At 50.8% G+C, this 19,379-nt stretch overlaps 1 protein-coding gene across 1 annotated transcript; it reads left to right on the top strand.

The window, feature by feature from the left end:
• The first annotated feature begins 902 nt into the window (after window positions 1-902).
• On the top strand, window positions 903-19,143 carry LOC125714511 (tau-tubulin kinase 2-like). The gene is given in 17 exon segments (XM_048985200.1): window positions 903-1,464; window positions 10,074-10,190; window positions 10,358-10,505; window positions 10,919-10,992; window positions 11,072-11,212; window positions 11,325-11,429; window positions 12,187-12,252; window positions 12,347-12,439; window positions 12,539-12,664; window positions 13,055-13,206; window positions 13,503-13,692; window positions 13,935-14,149; window positions 14,314-14,749; window positions 15,170-15,391; window positions 15,995-16,803; window positions 16,878-16,890; window positions 16,892-19,143. Coding segments are annotated over 16 exon segments (3,219 nt in total). The 5' UTR covers window positions 903-1,464; window positions 10,074-10,121; the 3' UTR covers window positions 17,252-19,143.
• The last annotated feature ends 236 nt before the right edge of the window (window positions 19,144-19,379 follow it).

Raw genomic sequence — 19,379 nt, 5'->3', positions numbered from 1 at the left:
AATATTTATAGAAGAGTTCCCCAATTCCGATCCTGGGGGGGGGGTGGGGGGGTGGGGGGGGGGGGGGTCAGAATCCAACAAAGTTTGCAGATTTCCCTTGTTAAACACATCTTAATCAGCTAATTGCCTGAATTAGTAGGTGTGTTTGAACAGGAAAATCTGCATACTGTGCATACTGCACTATAGTAAATTCTTCCACGGTTGAATGTAAACAGAACAGAACACCGAACTAAAAAATTTTGATTAAAAATATACACTACAAAAAAGCAGCCATGATAGATGCAAAATCATACTGACTGAGTGCAGGGGTGCAAAAAGAGGGGGGACATTAGAATGATTTGGAGGCCCTGAGCAACAGGGGCCCTAAGAAATTGCAATATAATTGGATTGGTCTGGGTTGGGGGTCCAAAATGCATATTAGCGCCCCTGACTGGATGTACTGCAGTAATTTCAGCACTGGACCCATAACCCCCAAGACAATGGCTGATCAAAAAATAAAGGCATCTACTAAAAATGCAAATATAATGGTGCTATGACAGAGGCATATTCATGGAGATAAGGCAAGACCAGGACTGAAAATAGATATACAGTATATTTCCCTGCATTCAGACTACTCATTTCCCTAGGCTGAATAATCATTAGTCATAATATTACTCATTCCTACGTATTTACATAAAATAGGTAATATAAATATATAACTCCCTGTGTAGCACTTTTACATGATACAGCAAATGTGGCAAAATAGTTCCCTATATATTGAGAGATGATACTAGGAACGGATACAGTGGTTTTGTTTAATTTCCTGTTCTATCTCAGTTCTAACAGCTTTTTCCTTCTTTTGAATGAAACGGGGAGCATCGTCTCTCACGGCTTGAGTCCATGTGCATTCGGCTTCAATCGCCCCCACGCTGCGACGTGATGAAAGGCCTGAACTGTTAACCGTTATAAAACGAATCCCTATGAATATGTCTAGGCAGGGATATTTACTGAGCATGACTGTAAGAAAATGTGAATCGGTGAAACGTGGAGTCGGTCTGAGACGAGCAATTGGCTGGAGCCACGGGGGCGGTGTCGAGGCGCTCGCCTGCGAGGCATCGCGGGACGCTGGCCGCGGTTAATGAGAGAGGGTCCCTTTGCTAGCCGGAGGGGATCGCGGTTGCTGGGAGCGCTAGCGGGGCTCCGGGACCGGGGGGCTGATCTGTGACGTACAGAAGGACAGATGCCCACTGTGGCCATGACGAGCACAAGCGGAACGTCCCCCCTTTTCTTTAAGGCTCCAGTTAGTTTGATTCAGCCATGCCAACTGTACAACTGTAAAATAAATCATCTATCACTCGGCAGCCGGTGAAAAGCCGACGCCTCGCCGCGATGGGAATGCACAACGCACGGCGCACGTAAAGGATTTTTTTTTGGTTGTTGTTGTTTACCACACCCGGAAATCGGATCATAAATAAACCGACAAAGGTAGGAATGGCCAGCGGCCAGGAAAACGCTGCGTGACGACAAATGTGGATCTCCGGGTGGCAAAACGAGTTTGGCGACGTGCAACCCGGCGCTTAGTTAGCCGGGATTAGCCTTAGCATGCCGGGGCGTGTAGGGAGCTGCGGCGGGGATGCGCTGCGGATATGGCGGCCGGCGCGATCCGTCCCAGCGCTGCGGGTTTGCGGGCGATCCTCCCGAAATTAACTGGCCAAGGGGGGGATAGTAATGTGGCCTGATAAGTCGCAATCTCTCCAGATGAAAAACGTAAAGGTCCAGATTGCATGGATGGATCATGTCGGCTAAACGTGGCAATAACAGGTTACAGGCTAGTTTAAAAGTGCGTAGCTCGCCATCTGATCTGAGGTCTCGTTAAGAAAAACCGGAGCACGGGGCAGTATTCTGAAAAACATGAAAAGATGCATTGATGGCACCAGTACGCTCTCACTCTTGAAATGAGTTGTCTTTGCCCGAGTACAGATGCAATTTTTACAGTGTTGATGCGGGGTGGATAACTGTCTAGCCCGGTTATGTGACAGAATGGCAGAGGATGTAAGAGATGTCCTAGTGATGAAGGGGAACTGATTTATGCCTTTGTGACAGCAGGTATACAACCATTTTACTGATCCCGCAGTGGGACATCAGTCTTCAATCAATGCTAACTCACCGCATTCTGTCAGGATGGAGATTCTGATCAGCATCTCCCCATAGATACAGAAGAAATCTAGTAGGATAGGCTAATAATAATGACAACAATGATAATCACAAAGATAATTTGAATAAAGAATTAGAAAATAACTTTTTCAGTAAATTTCCAGCCTTCTCATGTTCATTGTTGTGCTGCTGTCATTATGGGAATTGGACTCTACCCCTTTATTTTAACCTCGTGTAATCATTAATTTTCCCCATAACCATAATATATTTTCATGTTCACAAGCCACGCATTGCCAGACCGTGCTGTTAGTTAGACCAAGAGGTGATGCTGCTCTGAAAATTCCTCAAGTCAGCAAAAACAATGCCCAGTTCCCAGATCCAGCACCAAGACTCCCCTGTCACCCCCCCCCCCCCCCCCCCCCCCCCCAGTACCTGCAAGGACGTACTGCACACTGGTGGTGAAGCTCGGGAGACATATGAAATGTCAGAAGGCCTGTTCTTGAGCTGTTAAAATGTGATAAGGTTACAGTGGATAGACAGAGGCATTGATATGCGGCATTAGGTATCACCAAAGGGGAAACTGTGCTTGGCCGTGGAGTTTTGCATTTATGGCCACACCTGCATTTCAACAAACTGGAAAATGGCTTTAAAAGCCTAGACAGGGTTGGGCAGCATCCATATGAACTGATGCTGTGTATGTCACCTTGAGATGCCGGGTTGTGTTCGGGTTTAAGCTTGGTGGTTATCGGTTCAAGTCCCAAGAGATGTTATATTTTTAAGTCAAATAGTGAAATGTACAAAAAAACAAATACTTAAAGAAAAGTTCGGTAACACTTTCCTTGAGGGGACACAAATACTTTGCAGGAACTCAGTTACTGCTGAAGTACAAATCCTGAACAGATACAGTCGCTACTTAAGATGAAAGATGTGTCATGATTCGTTAATGATGAATAAAGATGACATCAGCATTTCACTTGCGTTATTACTTGTTCCTTCAATTGTTCCTTCAGTAGTTCAGCAAGATTTAAAGAATAATTGATTTAGTAACAAACATAGTAATTGCTTGGGATGAATTATGTGTCAGAATTCATTAATGATGACCACGCATGAGGTCAGTATGTAACTAACACTTAGTTTGTGGTTAATTAATACATAGGTAATAGTATAATACTACGCTATTTGCGTCCCCCTCAAGTGGTCCCCTCAACACTTCAGTTGGTTCCTTTGGGTAAAGGATGTAATGATGATTATAAAATTGAAACGATTATGATAATGAATCGATCACAACTAGACCCCAGAAGTTGGTAATGGAATTCAGTTCAGCACAGATCAGTTCTCATCATCAGAATCAGAATCAGAATCGCGTTCATTGGCCAAGTACTGTATGTGAGCGAACACACAAGGAATTTGATTCCGGTCAATGGCGTCTCTCAAGCACAACAGTATAAAAACAACAACAGTCTACAATATGTGTACATATATATATATAATATATATATATATATATATATATATACACACACACACACACACACAAACACATATACACAAAAAGTGTATAAATGAACAATAAGCAATTGTCCGAAAAATCATGTTCCATTTCGCAGTAGACTATTAAGTCTTAACAGAAATAACATTGCCCTGTTGGGCAATTTATTTGTGGGCTACATTTCAATTTACAGCTAGTATCTGCATTGCAAAAAACCTGGGTGGGGTCATTTCTTTCTGTTTTACTGAAACAGTGACTAATATTCCCAATACATCCTGGAACACAACAAAAGCCACACCCACCAAGAGCACGAATGGACACACCCCCTGTAGACTGCATGTTTGGCTGTGTTGTGTTGTACCAGCTGTTTTTCAAGTCATCCTGCCCCGGATCATCAGGTCTTCGTATTGCCTGGAACCTTAAGAACACCCTTCCTTGACTGACCTGTTCTCAGACACCAGTGACATTGGAAAGGTTATAAGAGAGACAGTTTTAGTCTGAGAGCTTCGGGACAGACCTGCTCAATCACTTGCTGGGAAGCTGTACTGGGAAAGTTAGAAGCCACGTATCAAGGCCTTCTGTTTGTTGCCTAGCCTGGTGTCCATATTTTACATCAAAATGGTGATGGTGTCTTGTCTCAAGACAACTGCCAATAGTCCCTCGACCTTGTAAAATCTGGGTTCTGTTACACAGCTTTGAATTGATTCTCACCTTCAAGTTGGGAAAGGAAAGAAACCCATGTCATCTTTGGCATACTTGGATAAATGTACTAAGATAGTGGTAGATGAGTCACCTTAGCCTTCGGTTTCCTTATGTAGGTATGGAGGTTCTTTGGAACGTTGTCTCCTGAAAGTAAATCCTATCGAAGAGAACATGGTCAGCAGGGGTCCTTGGGGCAGATGGGTTAATGGCTCAATAATGATTTGATTTACTGGGCAGGCGATGGGGACAAACCATCCATCCATCCATCCATTTTCCAACCCGCTTCCCCTGGGATCAAACCATAAGTCCCTGATTTTCAAGCTGCTCCTTGATGATGGCTTCAACAAGGCGTAATGAAAGTCGGCTTCAGTACAGTGAGGAGAGAAGCCTGTGGCTGTGTGTCCTGGCGGCCGTCACATGTACACTGCTGCCTTCCTGCGTCCCGCTGGATAAGTGTTCACCGGTAGAATCCCACTATCTTAGGTCAAATTGGTGCTGCGAGCTGCAGGCCTCTTTCCGCACAGTGTAAAAAGTGAAGAATGGCGAGCCATCTGGGATTTGGGGCTACCGGGTGCGATCGTCCCCCTGTTTGGACGAGAGGCCGCAGACCCAGTCAAAGGCTGATGCAGCCCAAAGTCATTGTGACCCACCCAAAGTCATTGTGACCCACCCAAAGTCATTGTGACCCACCTAAAGTCATTGTGACCCACCCAAAGTCATTGTGACCCACCCAAAGTCATTGTGACCCACCCAAAGTCATTGTGCCCTACCGCGTCTATCTCTCTCAACCGTTCATGCTTGGTTCTCTGCAGTAATAAATTGGGTGTGTTGCCGGCATTTTCCCCCTGCTTTACTGATTCTGCGGGAATTCTAAACCATCGCTGACTGCCTTGCACCCCTGCAAGTTTTTTGTTGCGATGTTCCTGCAGCCGGTTTATTTAAGGAAACTCTAAGTGGACCGGCTCATTCCTTCACCGATACCTCGATGGTTACTTTCGTTGCTGTAGCCATGGCGATTTGGACGCACACAATGGCCAGCCTCCATCTGGTCGGGCAAACTTTGTCGTATCGGTGCAATTACTCCTTGCCCTCCACGCCTCCTTGCTCTGTAACTAAATCATATCTCGGTTTCCCTGGAGTGCCAAGCATCGCTGTGGTGACAGGGAAATGGCCCTACAAGAAAATGCATCTTGGATGGCGTCCTGGCATTTCCAGCTGAGATAACGAGTCTCTGTGTGCGTGGTTCTCTCATGGTTCTCCTGCATTCGGCCCTAGCTCAGCAGTATCGGACCCTGATTCCTTTGCCCTGTTCCTGGACCGGACCTGTCCTATGTTTTCTGTGTTGCTGCTCTATTTTTCTTTGCGATTATCGCGCGGCCCCTCTGCAGCGAGAGGCCGCTTCATGCGCGTCGCAGTTTCTGCTGAGTAATCACACCTGCCATATGGACCGAAAGAGCCAAGTCAGACTGGTAGCCCTTCAAAGGCTCTAGCGTGTGATTCCTGCACTGATTATGCGACTGGGTCCCGGCTCACTTGCGAGCTGACCTTTGATAAAGCTGCCTCCATGATGAATCGATGTGACCCCAGTCTCTGGTTTCAAATGCCTGCGGCTATGCTCCTCCCCCCCCCAGCCGTGGGGCGTGGTGTGACTGCAGTGGGGATGTGTTTCTGTCGCCTCCCTCCGCCTTGTGTTCATAATGAAAGATCAAGTGGTTTTTCCCTTGGTCAGTCTGCTGTGTGGACGCTGTGGGTTTAGTGTCTGTTTTTGCCAGCATTTGTCTCTCTTGCTGTAAATGTAACAGTAATTTGGGTTACGGATTTTTTCTCGAGGTCTGCAGTCACAACGACTCAGAAGAAGCACATGATGTTTTCTGGCCCAAGAACAGGGCTGCTGCTGATGCGTCTCTCCTCTGGCTTTGTAGCTCGGTGGCATACAGAATCATGCCACATGCATAATTTAACACTTTTTTGTTTATTAAAGAATGAACACATTTGTCTTATAGCTGTTGGATTTTTATATGGTGATTTTATTTTATTGGCAAGCCTACTTTGGTAGTCCCGCACTCGTTCATTATTGTCTTCAAAATACAAAACAATATTTTATATAGCCAGCTGAGGAATAGAATGTCCTCATTTGCAAAGTGTATTTATTTGAGGTTGGTGTTTACAGTGTGCAAAGTCAAGAAACCTACCTGTGATGGTAAGTTGATAACCACAGAAAGTCTCATGGTTATATTTTTACACGTTAATTTTTCATTTATCAGGCACAGAACTTTGAGGAGTTTGGAGTTACTGGCATGAAGTGCATGGTCTGCTCTGGTTATGCTTCCTGTCTGTCCCAGGCCACACAAACCAAGGCCATTTTTAGAGATGCTAGTTCATATAAACTCCAATATTCACACCTGAGTAAATATGTGAACATCTAACACATTGAACCAAGGCAACACCTGAATCCTCAAGCTCAAAACGCTCTGAAGTTTCACCTCCTGATACGCACTAATGATTTCTCATCAGTTTTTCACTCTTAATATTTATCTAGTTAATTATCCCCCCAGAGAGCGATTTCCCTCTCTGCATGACGCAGGCGTAAGATTTCTTGCAGTTCGAGGGTGAGGTTGCGATGCCCCTGTGATTGGCGGGCTCCCACGCCTGCTCAGAGAGTCGTCAGCTAACGTGGCCTCCACTCTACCTGATAAGACCAGGTCAGCGTGACTGTAAAGTGTGAAGACTAAGGAGCTGAAGTGAGAAAACCCATCACAGAATCAGCCAGTAATATCAGTGGGTGGGATTATCATGTGCTGTCTATCATCCACTGTTTAACTCCCTTTCTATTGGTTATTTCTGGTTTTGGCTCAGTCAGATGAACCCGTGATGTATTTGTTACAGTAGCAGTTGATGCTTATCTAATGGATGGATGCCAGTGTGGTCTCTATAAACTTCTGATGTGGCCTCAAAACCCTCTATGGTTTCCTGTCCTGAGCTGTGGCTTCCCCATACAATACTGGGTAACGCTGTTCGTGAGGTCATGTTCAGTGGAATTACGTGGATCTGTGTAGCCTGTGTAGTCATCTCACTGGCGTAAAAGTTCATGATGAGATCACCCCGGATACAAATTGACATGATCTTGGGATGCATCATTTCTAACATCTTTCTGTTGGTAATATCTGATATATTATTTAATTACATTGCTTCTCATTTTTGGCCCACCTGATTTGACTCTCCATGCCACACACATAGGTGCGAGCAAGCTCAACAGTGAGGGGCAGCCACCTGTAGCAGCATCCATGGAGCTGGGAATTAAGGGTCTTGCTCAAGAGCCCACAGACATGTGGCTGTTCTGCTGAGGCTGGGACTCAAACCAGCGACCTTCTGATCACAGGCACAGAGGCTTAGCCCACTGATCCACGTGCTGCCCCCAAAAGATGACTCTGGATGATAACTGGCTGATAAATGACCACTTTGCCCATTATGCCACCCATCAGCCTTCATCAAATTATGTTTTGCTGTCTGCTTCAGAAGAACCAAAGAAATAAAATCAAACTATCTGTGTCATATTATTTTGCATCACATCATATCATGTTGAATCACACTGCATTGCAATAGGGGTGAATCATAGTATTAGTAGTTGCTTTTTATGTATCTGTATTGTATCTTTGGCAATGCATCAAGATGTGTATCGCATCAGCCTCAGTGATGGAGATGCACAACACCAGTGCTCAAGTATAAATGCTCGCAATGGTGCAGGCCACTAGCGTAGGCTATGGCATAAGCTCTGTGTAGGCTTGATGAAGAATGATACACCCGCCTTTAGTTGGTGACCGAGCTGACCGGCTTTTATGACGATTGGTCCAGTGTTCTCTGTCCACCTCAGCCCGAGATCTAGATGCAGAGGAACCGGAACTTGCTGACGGTTCCTCCCGGATGACCGTCACTGGTGATCGGTGTGCCGCTCCCGCCAGAGCATTGCAGGTCATGATCTCAAGTCAGCATTGTGGAGACACTGGTGGCGTGCAAATTCTGCGGCTGCATCCTTGTAAGCCTGCATTTGAAGAGCAAATGTGTCACTTGCGGTGCCATGCGGCCGTTCCAGTTCGAAGGCTCCTTCAAATGCGGTCCAGAAATGCATCCTTTTGCCGAGTCGCAAAGGATCCACCCGATGGATCCTTCATACCCCAACATATCTCAAGATTCGTTGAGGTAAAGTGGGTGTGTCTCGGATAGGAGATAGGAGGGGGACTTCACGACACAAGGGTAAGGGCGAGAGCAGCTGGTGATGGTCAGACCGTCCCATTCCATAGCACTTTCTGTTTGACCTTTGAAGGACTCGGTCTATGAAGGCATAGCCTTTGTAGGCTGCGTTCTTCAAAGGATGCAGCCCATGCATTTGCACACAGCCGACGCAAAAATGATGAAGGACGAATTGAAGTATTTGCTGCCAGAGCTTTGCCGTGGCAGTTGATTTGAACAGCGCCACCTGCGTGTGGAGCTGGGGACACACTACAGTCAGCGTCTCGACTCATTGCAGAGAGTCTGTGGAAAATGGGTCAGGCACTCTGAACATTTTGCCTGTTGGGCGGAGTTTGTGTGCATCCCGCCGTCGACAGCAGGTGTAGTGACGGCACGTGTCTATCTTTGATCAGCAGAATGCAAGCTTCATGTTCCAGGCCGCAGGACACTTCGAAATACACAGCTGATTAGAGTTGAGTTAGAAAAGAGCTTCGTGTTTGATGTCGGGCCTCGGAAATCTGCATCTACCGTTAGGACTGATTTCTGCTCTCTAGCTCCCGTGGTCGGCTGGGTCTGTAAATTTTCTCCCTGTGAGATTTACGAAGTAGTGCTTCACCACGACCTAAAGAAGCTGCGTGTGGTGAACGGAGGCAGGGTCACCTCGTCTTTGGCTCACTGAGGTTCACTGAGGTTCACTGAGACTCCACGGTCGACCTCTTGACTTCAGACTGTTGGTAGTGAGGTTTCCACTTATTAGTCTGAGATCTGGTCGGCGTGACCAGTGCCAGAATCGTTGTGTAGAGACAGGAACGGCAAAGCAATCAAACTGTGTGTAATTAGTGGAGCATCTTTCATATAAAATGAAACCTGCTTTTAAACTTTTGTTTTCTGAGACGTGGAGTCTTCTTAGTTACCCTTCCTCGGAGGGTCGATACAATGCTACAATGTGCAATAAGGGGGGGGGGGGGGATGCAAAATATGTTAAATCATCATAGCGTCTTTAAAAGTTTGATCTACTGATTATCTAGGAATGGGCTTTAACTGTATTGTTTGGCCCTAGGGCTGCCTTTCAGCCTTAGCAGTTTACCGATGGTCCATGCGGTTATGGAGCAAGCCTATTCTGAAAGCCCCTTGGGGCTTGGTGAGAGAGGTTCTCTGAGAACTTGTGAGAAGCAGGACAGGAGAAGGTATCCCACGGCCCATTTGCTGTCCCAGTAAGCAGCTCTCTGGGCGTTCCTCAATACCAAGAACGCGAAGATAGTACTTGTGGTCTTGGCAAGACCGGTCTTGTCAACTTACCTCCCAAGAACAAACTTGGTGTGCAGTGAATCATGGGATTGATCACATTGATATTTGGGGTGTGGCATGAACGGCATCCGGGGTTTTTTGCCGTCCTCTGTGCTCCTGTACTTGAGGATTGGAACTGCTCTTCCGCAACAGAAGATGACGTAAAAGGGGTACACAAGAATAGAAGTACGGTCAAGTATGCATACTCTCTCTGCCCCCTCCCCCCCCCAACCAGCGAATGTCCTGCGACACGCGAGGAGGAACACCATAGGGACCAGGCAAGATGAACGGGGGAGGGGAACAGCCGGACATCCTCAGCACGCCCATGCTGGTCAAGGAGCGATGGAAAGTGGTGAGTACCGCAGCTGCGCCAGTAGTGAGTACGGCTGTGCCGCCCCAGGCTGGGTGGAGAAGTGGGTTTGCTTGTGATTTAAAAAGAACATTTGAGTAGCCTTGGTGGGAGGGAGTCGACCTCCTCATCTGACACCTCCCACATTCACTCCCATGCGCCCCCTGCAGCTGAAGAAGATCGGGGGTGGTGGCTTTGGGGAGATCTACGAGGCCGTGGACCTGCTGCTGCACATGAGCGTGGCGCTGAAGGTGGAGTCGGCCAAGCAGCCCAAGCAGGTCCTGAAGATGGAGGTGGCCGTGCTGAAGAAGCTGCAAGGTGAGGGGGTGCCGCATGACACAGCCCTGGTCTGAAAGCAGATCAGGCATGTCAGGAGTGAAGGAAGACAAGAAAGATGTTGTCAACCTTTGGGGCGGGGATAGCTGTGTGTTGCGCAATCTGTTTCCTGCACGTCATTCGTTTTGCCTTGTTGCTGTTGGTCACAGCTCGTTAACTTTAACCTGGGCATGGCCATGTGACTTCCCTGCCCGGTGGGGGGGGGGGTTAGGGTTAGGTCATTGTGTTCAGTAAAATAGAATACTATGCATCCCCACTGTGATCACTCTAATTACCTCTGTTGTTTAGAGGTTAACATGTGAGCCGGTGTTTATTTGCCTCTCCCCCCCCCACCGGGAATCTCATGCGGTATCCCAAATGGGGCCTTAAGCAGACTCTCTCTTTCTCTTTGGCAGGTAAGGACCACGTGTGCCGCTTTGTGGGTTGCGGCCGTAACGACCGCTTCAGCTACGTGGTTATGGAGCTGCAGGTACGTCCAGGTCCGGGCGTGAGTGTGTGGCTGTCATGGGGGGGCCGCTGACCGTGACTGAGCGCCCTCTGCTGTGCAGGGCCGGAACTTGGCGGACCTGAGGCGCAGCATGGCCCGTGGGACCTTCACCGTTAGCACCACCCTGCGGCTCGGGCGGCAGATGCTGGAGGCCATCGAGAGTATCCACTCCGTGGGCTTCCTGCACCGGGACATCAAGCCGGTGAGGGGGCGTGGCAGCGGGGGTCACATGGTCCAGCACAGACGCAGATAGACCCATGCCCAGTGTGCCTGTGAGAGTATCACGCAACCGCCTGTTCTAACTCCATCTGCAGTCCAACTTCGCCATGGGCCGATTCTGCAGCACCTTCCGGACCTGCTACATGCTGGACTTTGGGTTGGCGCGTCAGTTCACAAACTCCTGCCAGGAAGTTCGGCCTGTAAGCATGCCTGTCTGTGTCTGTCTGTGCCTATTTGTATGTGTCTGTGCCTGTCTGTGAATATCTGTGTATGTCTGTGATTATCTGTGTGTGTCTGTGCCTGCCTGTGATTACATCTGTGTGTCCATGCTTGTCTGTCTGTCTGTGATTTTCTGTGTGTGTCTGTGCCTGTCTGTGATTATCTGTGTGTGTCCATGCCTGTCTGTCTGTCTGTATTTTATGTGTGTGTCTGTGTTTGTCTGTGATGATCTGTGTGTGTCTGTGCCTGTCTGTGATTTTCTGTGTGTGTCTGTGCCTGTCTTTGATTATCTGTGTGCGTGTGTCTGTATCTGTCTGTGATTATCTGTGCCTGTCCCTGTCTGTCCGTGCCTATCTGCGATTATCTGTTTGTGTCCTTGCCTGTCTGTCTGTCTGTGATTTTCTGCATGGGTCTGTGCCTGTCTGCGATTATCTGCGTGTGTCTGTGTCTGTCTGTGATTAGCTGTGTGTATTTGTGATTTTCTGTGTGTGTCTGTTTGTCTGTGATTATCTAAGTGTGTCTGTATCTGTCTGTGATTATCTGTGTGTGTCCATGCCTGTTTTCTCTGTGTCTGTCTGTGATTATCTGTATGTGGCTGTGATTTTCTGTGTCTGTCTGTTATCTGTGTGTGTCTGTGTCTGTCTGTGATTTTCTGTGTGTTTCCACACCTGTTTTCTGCGTGTCTGCTATAGAATGACTGTTTCTGCTTTTTCTCATTTCCCCCACCCTATCTGGCAGCCTCGTTCCATTGCTGGCTTCCGGGGTACCGTACGTTACGCCTCTGTCAATGCCCACAAGAACAAGGTAAGCCTCTGGAATCCCCCAGGCACTCCCGCCCACCATGAGGCCTGCCCCCCGCTGACCCAAAGCTGGAAATGTCCTCCCTGTACTTCTACAGGAGATGGGTCGCCATGATGACCTCTGGTCACTCTTCTACATGCTGGTGGAGTTCCTGGTTGGCCAGCTGCCCTGGCGGAAGCTGAAAGACAAGGTTAGCCCCCCCCCCCCCCCCCCCCCCCCCCCCACCCCCCCCCCCACCGGGAAGCCCCGGCTCTGCTCTAAAGCTGTGCGCTGTCCCTCCCCCACTCAGGAACAGGTGGGGAAGATGAAGGAGGTATACGACCATAGCCTCATGCTGAAGCACCTACCGCCGGAGTTCAACGTCTTCCTGGATCACATCAGCGGGCTGGACTATTACACCAAGCCTGACTACCAGGTATCAGGGTCATCAGCTTCAGTCACTGACATCCAGGGGCTTTTGGCTGCAAAACGGATGAAAACCAAATATCATTTATTTGACTGATAAACTGAATCGCATAGACATGCAGTTGGTGAACTGCTGTCTCCGGCATCCTGTCCTGGGGGGGTAAGCCCTTCTTTGTGCCCTTCGTTTCTTGAGATGGGCTTCAGGGAGGGATCAATGGATGGATGAAGATTTTGTCTTGTGACTGTAGATGTGGAATTAGTCTGGCCCCCCGCCACATTCCCGTAAATGCCTCATGCGCAGCGTCTTGTTAGACGATAAGCGTGAGGCCTTTAGACTCTGTGTGACGTCACAGGGCCAAGGGGCCGCCCCCGAATGACGTGGAGCGTTGCTGTTTTCCAGCTACTGATGTCAGTCTTCGAGAACAGCATGAAGGCGGCCGACATCCTGGAGAACGACCCATTTGATTGGGAGAAAGGCGACGGCACCCTGGCCATCAACGCCTTGGGGCCGAGCCCCCAGCAGCACACCCGCTTCACACCCGCGCACTTGGGGTAAGCGCTCCCTGGCACGGATATGGGGTGGGGGGGGGGTGTTGATGACCTCATCAACAGGGAACAAAGGGAGCAAATGTGTGCCCTGCTGTAGTAATGACCAGCCTGACTGACAACCAGGAGAAACATGGCCTGACAGAAAGCAACTGCTATAAAATGATGGTCATCTCCCAGTTTGATTCCTGGTTCCAAAAGCAGTTTACGTGTAACGTCTGCCTGCACTGGAGGGAGGGACGGCAGGGGGGGTTGGCTGCTGGTCTTTCTCCCCCCGTGACTCGCTGCCCGGTCCTCCACAGCATGGCCAACGCCTCCTTGGTCCCGGGCGACCTCCAGCGGGAGAACACGGAGGAGGTACTGCAGGATGAGCAACTCAGCGATGGGGACAACCATGGCGTCCCAGAGCGCTCAACGCCACGCCCACAGGAGGCTGACGTCTGGGAGGAATTCGACCGCAACCGCGCCCGCATCCGACTGGGCATCTGTAAGGTACGTGAAGCATGCTTATCAGGTACTGCTGTCCAGAACCCCCCCCCTCCCCAAAAAGATGCATATCTGGTCACATGGTGGCCATGGGTCGTTTTTGCCCTAGAGAGCCAGGTTGGGACCTAGGGACGGCGCTGGCCTTCCTCCCCGTGAAATGCCAAGTCATCATGCCAGAAACTTTCCACGGGTCGCGCCGTAACCCTGACATCCCTGACCCCCCTCTCTCTCCTCCCCTACCCTGACAGATGACCACCGACGAGGAGCACACACAGAGCCCGGGCCCCCAGAGTCCGTGTGCGGGGCCCATACCGGGGTCTCCGCTGCGTGTCCGCTCCGAGGCACTGCCCCCGGACCGCGAGGCCCCTTTGCTAAGAAAACTGCGCAACATTCACAGCTTCGAGCTGGAGAAGAGACTGACACTGGAGCCCAAGCCCAGCACCGAGCGCTTCCTGGAGGCCTAGTCAGTAGCACCGCTTGTCTAGCCGGCCGGTTATTACCGCAGCATGTAGCGGAGGGGCTGATGAGGGTTACAGTAACTGCGGTTACAGTTACAATCCAGTGAGAGTGACGGCATGCTGTGTGAGGGCGAAAAATTATACTCCCTCTCTCTCTCTTTCTCTTTAGCTTAATCAAGCAGTTCGGCAGCTCCCTGCAGATGAAAGAGAACAAAGCAGGGATGGCGTCAGGGCCTCCCAGTGTTGAACGAGAGGAGCAGGCCGGGAAACCAAGCGAGGAGCCCACCCAGGGCACGGGCTCCCCGGAGCGGGGGGAGGGTGTGGTCAGCAGTGGCTTCGTGGCCGTCCACCTGAGCTCGGACCGGCAGGACCCGGCCTCACCGGACTGGGTGATGGTGGACCGTGAGCAGGAACTGCGTGACTACCAGGGCGGTGGCAAGGCCCCCAGGAGCCCCTCCGAGGAGGAGCCGGAGGTGCTGAGGGTAGAGGGGCCGGCGGGAGGAGAGGATCCAGGGGAAGGCCTGAAACTTAAGGCAGAACCATCTGGAATACCTCCCCCCAGCACCAGAACTGACTCAGCTGAACCTGAGGGGACTTCTGTGCAGGTAGGGAAGTGGGGCTTTGGGATAGGACCTGTGGGGTGGGAGGACTGCAGACATTTGGGTGGATTGGCTTATTCAGGTTCAGGTCCAGAAAGTACAAATCCAGACCAAGATTTTGTTTTGACTAACCAGTTTATTACTCTGTGAATGTGACAATTTATTCTCAACTGGGTGGTTAAAACAAAATCTTGGTCTGGATTTGTACTTTCTGGACCTGAACTTGAGAGGAGTCCTAAAGCGAAAGCACTGTGATCCCCTCTGTGTCACTAAATCCTGGCTCTCTGCATTTAAACAACCAACAAGACCTGTCATCACCTTCACCGAGCCTTTCAGTGCTGCTGCAGGATATTCTGTGTGGGTATTTCAGACTAGAGCTTTTGCAGATGTTAGCATTTAAACCAGCTGCCCCCACTCTGCTCACAGCCCCTCCCTGAGGAGCCCGCGAGTCAGACCTCGAGTCCCCAGCTCCTCCGCTCCCCAAGCCCCCACACCGTGCCAACCACCCTGTCAGACCCCCTGCACCGCAGCCAGTATGCAGAGCAGCGCCCCCTGTCTGTGCACCGCAGGCTGCCAGCCATCCCCGCGGGGGCAGCCAATGCCAAGTTCCCCTCCGTCATCCGCATCACCCGTGCCCAGCTGCAACAGGTGAGCACCGCCCATCCCCTCCCTGCTCAGCTCCCACCATGCAGAACCCCCTCCCCGTTTTATGAAAGATCCCCCTCATGGTTCTCTCCTGTCTCCTCTAACATGATCTGACAGTATTTGGCTGATATATAAAGCTCTGATTGGCCAAGCATTAAAGCTTCCTGTCATGTGATTGGTGGGCTGGGGTTTAGCGCTCGACCATGGTTTAGGCCTCACAGCATCCTCGCCTTCTGATGCTGTCTCCCCCCTCTCTCCCTCTCTCCTCTAGTGCCCCGCATGGCCGAGGTGAACGTTCATTGTTCTTGTTGGTCTGTTCACTCTCCTTGGCTATACGGTCTCACCTTTTTTAGAAGTTCTGTGTTGGGTCCTGGTGTCTGTGTGCTGTGAGCCTCCTGCTCATTGTGTCAGTCTGTGCCATAGTGCTGTGCTCTGTGACCCCCCCCCCCCCCCCCCCACAGTAGTGGTGTGCTCGATTGTGCCCCCTCCCTTCCTCCGGACTCACGGTGTGCTGAGAAGATTCCCATTTATCTCACTACGCTCCTTCCAGGATCTGGCTCCTAACCCCCCTCCCTGTCCTTTTTTCCTCCCTGTCTCTGTGGTTAGCTGACAGCACCCAACCCCCCCACGCCATCCTCCCAGTGTGCCTCCGACAGCGCCCCACAGGACCCCCTGGTGGAGAAGTGTGACGATGCCGTCCCATCCCCGGGCGGAGCCCCTGATGCCACTCGCCCCCCTAGCCGTCCCGGCAGCCCTCCCCCACCTCAGAGCGATCAGATTCCTGATGGAGAATCTGCCAAGAAAGATGCCAGTCCTGTGCCAAGCCCGCGAGCATCGGCGCGGTCCCCCCTGTCCCCCAAATCACCCTTCAGCCCTGCCATCCCCAATGGGCAGATCTCGCCCCCCGGAGAGCCTCAGAGTGGTAACATCGCCATGGCCATTGCTGAACCAGAGGAGCCCATGACCGATCCAGGGCCTCTTGAAGATGCACCAAGCCAGCTCCCCCCAGAGGAGGTGGATGGAGACGTGGAGGAGAGCGCCGACATGACAGGCGCATCCCCCGCCCCACGACGAGATCCCACCCATCGGCTGAGCCGCATCCCCGTCCTCGAACCTGGCTCCCTGTCAGGGTCTCCCTCTGCCAAAGAGAAGCTGCTGCATAAGAAGGGGCACCCCGTCCCCGCCTCGCTCTCATGCGACCTGCGGGTGCCCCTCCTGTCGGACCGCTCCCAGGATGACGAGTCCCACCCTGGTGAGGAGGCTCCGTCGCTGTCCTCCTCGTGTGGCCTGCAGCCTCGTAAGAGCAGAATTCCCCGGCCCGTTCCCCCGGAGCCACCGCTGCAGCTGACGACCGGCCAATTCCTGCCACGCCCACCCCCGGGAAAGCCGCCAAGCCGCTCTGCTGCAGACACCAGGTAAGCGCCGTTCCCCTTGTGGCCTGCAGATGGCGCTGTGCGTGTCTAACATGCGCCCGTCGTTCATCCCCCAGGCTTCGCCGCTACCCGGGTCCGCGCTAGCAGTGCCAGCGATGCTGATATTCTCAGCTGCCTAGCCCAGCTGGTGCATGGCGGCGGGGGCATTCCCAGGGTGCGGGGCCCCGCCCTCGTGAGGGCGTCATCACATGGGGCTCCGCCCCCCGCCCACCGGAGCTCCAGCGCCTCCCCTCGCAGCTGCTCATCTTTCCAGCGCTCCATCAGCTCCTCCCCCTCCCGGCTTGAACACTGCGGCGGGAGCACGTGCGCGAGCCGCTCGCCACCCAGTCTTTCGGGGTCACCCCCGCCTCGCTGCCCTAGCTCCTTCCAACCACCCCGGGGCAAAGGCTGCAGCCGTGAGGGCAAGTGCTCCGCAAAACTGAGCAGATAGTCCTCAGAGCCCGAATCCTGACCATGTGCTCTGTCTGCAGTGCTGTCATAACGGGCTGGGCTGTGTGGCATAAGTGAACAACCCCATGCTACACACACACACACACACACACTTCTCACACTACAGATGGTTGCTCCCTTGCGCTCTCCTCCCTCTCACCTTTACATATTTAATAACTTATTTATTCAGCTTTGTTAGATCAGATTATAGGTCATTATTCTTACCCCCCCAGACATGAGAACAGATTCTTGGTCCTCATTGGCAGAACTGTGTACCTCCCACTTCCTGTGTACTGCCTTCTCATTGGACAACTGGGCCTGGTTCCCCGCCCCCTTGCCATATGCCACTCACGGGCCCTGCTGTGTGTCCCACCTGCGCTCTGGTCACAGTGGCTTTATTTCCAGCTTCAAAGTCAGACAGCTGTCCAGCAGATCATTGGGCTTATATGCCAGTGGTTGTTGGTTTGAATCCCAAGGCGTGGGGTTCTGCTGTAATAACCTTGGCCCTGATTTCCTGATCCAGGTGCCCAGCTGGAAATATAGGTAAATGTTTGGGGTGAGTCTGGGAGGCCCTAGAGAAGAGAAGGTTTGTGACCCAACTCAGAATCTCATGTCATTCTGACTGTAACTAAGCTCTAGTTTGGGGTGTAGATGCATTTATTTGAGTGTTTCTCAATTTATGGTAATTTTCTGCCAGTTGCATACATATTTATTTTACTTCCAGGGGGTGTAATGCACCGGGTTCAGTCTTGACACACCTTTGACATGACCAGCTAGGGTAATGCTCTTTTGAACACAACACCCCCCCCCCCCCCAAAAGCATGTAGCTGGACTGAGGGCCCATCATGAAGAGGTGGTGTTTCTCCTTATGGCCTCTAGAGTGCATCACTGAGTGCATAGAGACAGAAGGGTATTAGCCCCTGTGCTAAGTCCCTGTGCGCTACTTGCTTGTACTGACACTACATGCATGTGACTGGTAGCAGACCCAGCCGGGCGATGCAGTGCTGCAGTCCACACTCCTGCTTTTCAAAGGCTGTTTAAAACCTTCACCGCAACACTACAAGAAAGTATTCCATTTGGAAAAGAAAATGCAACCGTGCAGATTTCACTCTACATTTTTATTTTTTTTCGGGGGGGGAGGCGTTGTTTTTTGTACTTGTATTAATCGGTGGGTTAAAAACAAATGAAATTCTTGTAATATTTAATTGTATTATTTAGTATTAAGTGCTGCCTCAGACAACCAGCCTTGACTGAAACCCATGACCTGAGCGAAAACGCTTCTTAGTGTCTTAGCGCTGGCCTACAATCCCCCCCACGGTACACTCGCTCTAACTGTTGGTGAAGGTAACCTTTTGCTTTAACAGTAAGAGCCCTGTACTCCATCGGTCGGGTGTTACCCGTATGCCAAAATCTCGAGCGTTACTCGCCGGAGACGGACGTCGTGGGGAGTTTCGAATCCAGCCGCGATTAACCAGCTGACTGGCGCCTCTTCTCCGTCCTGCTTCCTAAGCTGCTATAGATGGAAATCTAACAGGCACTCCTGCATGCACTAGCGAGCGTCTGCATCCGCCCCGACGCACTGCACCCTTTGTGAGATGTGCCGTAATCCCAAACCCGCAGCTATAGGCAGTCTGTCGCCTGACTGCTATGTATAATATCCTTAACCACCCCCCCCCCCCGCGCCCCCCGCTGTTAAACTATGCCTGTGACTCCCATCATGCAACGTGCCGCATGATGTAACGCCATCTACTCTATGTCAGCAGGAAAATATCTCATGTGCTTGACTGACTCCGCAAACATAGGCACTGTCTATTATGCATATATGAATGCATAATCCACCATATCTGGTACATTTTGCATGCCAGGACTAATAAAAAAGAGGAATATGTGAAATTTGTCACTGAAATGAAATGCTGGCTAGTCTGTCGAAGAAGCACATATGTTTGCAGATAAATATGACTGGCCTGTTGGGTGCCATGTGGATCACACCTATTCGTTTTCACTAAATATCAGACTTGGTTTGGGTGTCTTTGTTGGTAAACAGCAGGAAAGTGTAGCAAAACTGGCGTTGTTTCAGTCTAGATGCTATGGCTGCTTCCCCATCTACAGAACCTTTGATCTGACCTCTA

Source organism: Brienomyrus brachyistius, chromosome 19 (assembly GCF_023856365.1).
Source record: "Brienomyrus brachyistius isolate T26 chromosome 19, BBRACH_0.4, whole genome shotgun sequence".
NCBI lineage: Eukaryota > Metazoa > Chordata > Actinopteri > Osteoglossiformes > Mormyridae > Brienomyrus > Brienomyrus brachyistius.
Note: the sequence above shows the minus strand (reverse complement) of the source record. Positions and strands in the feature narration are given on the sequence as shown.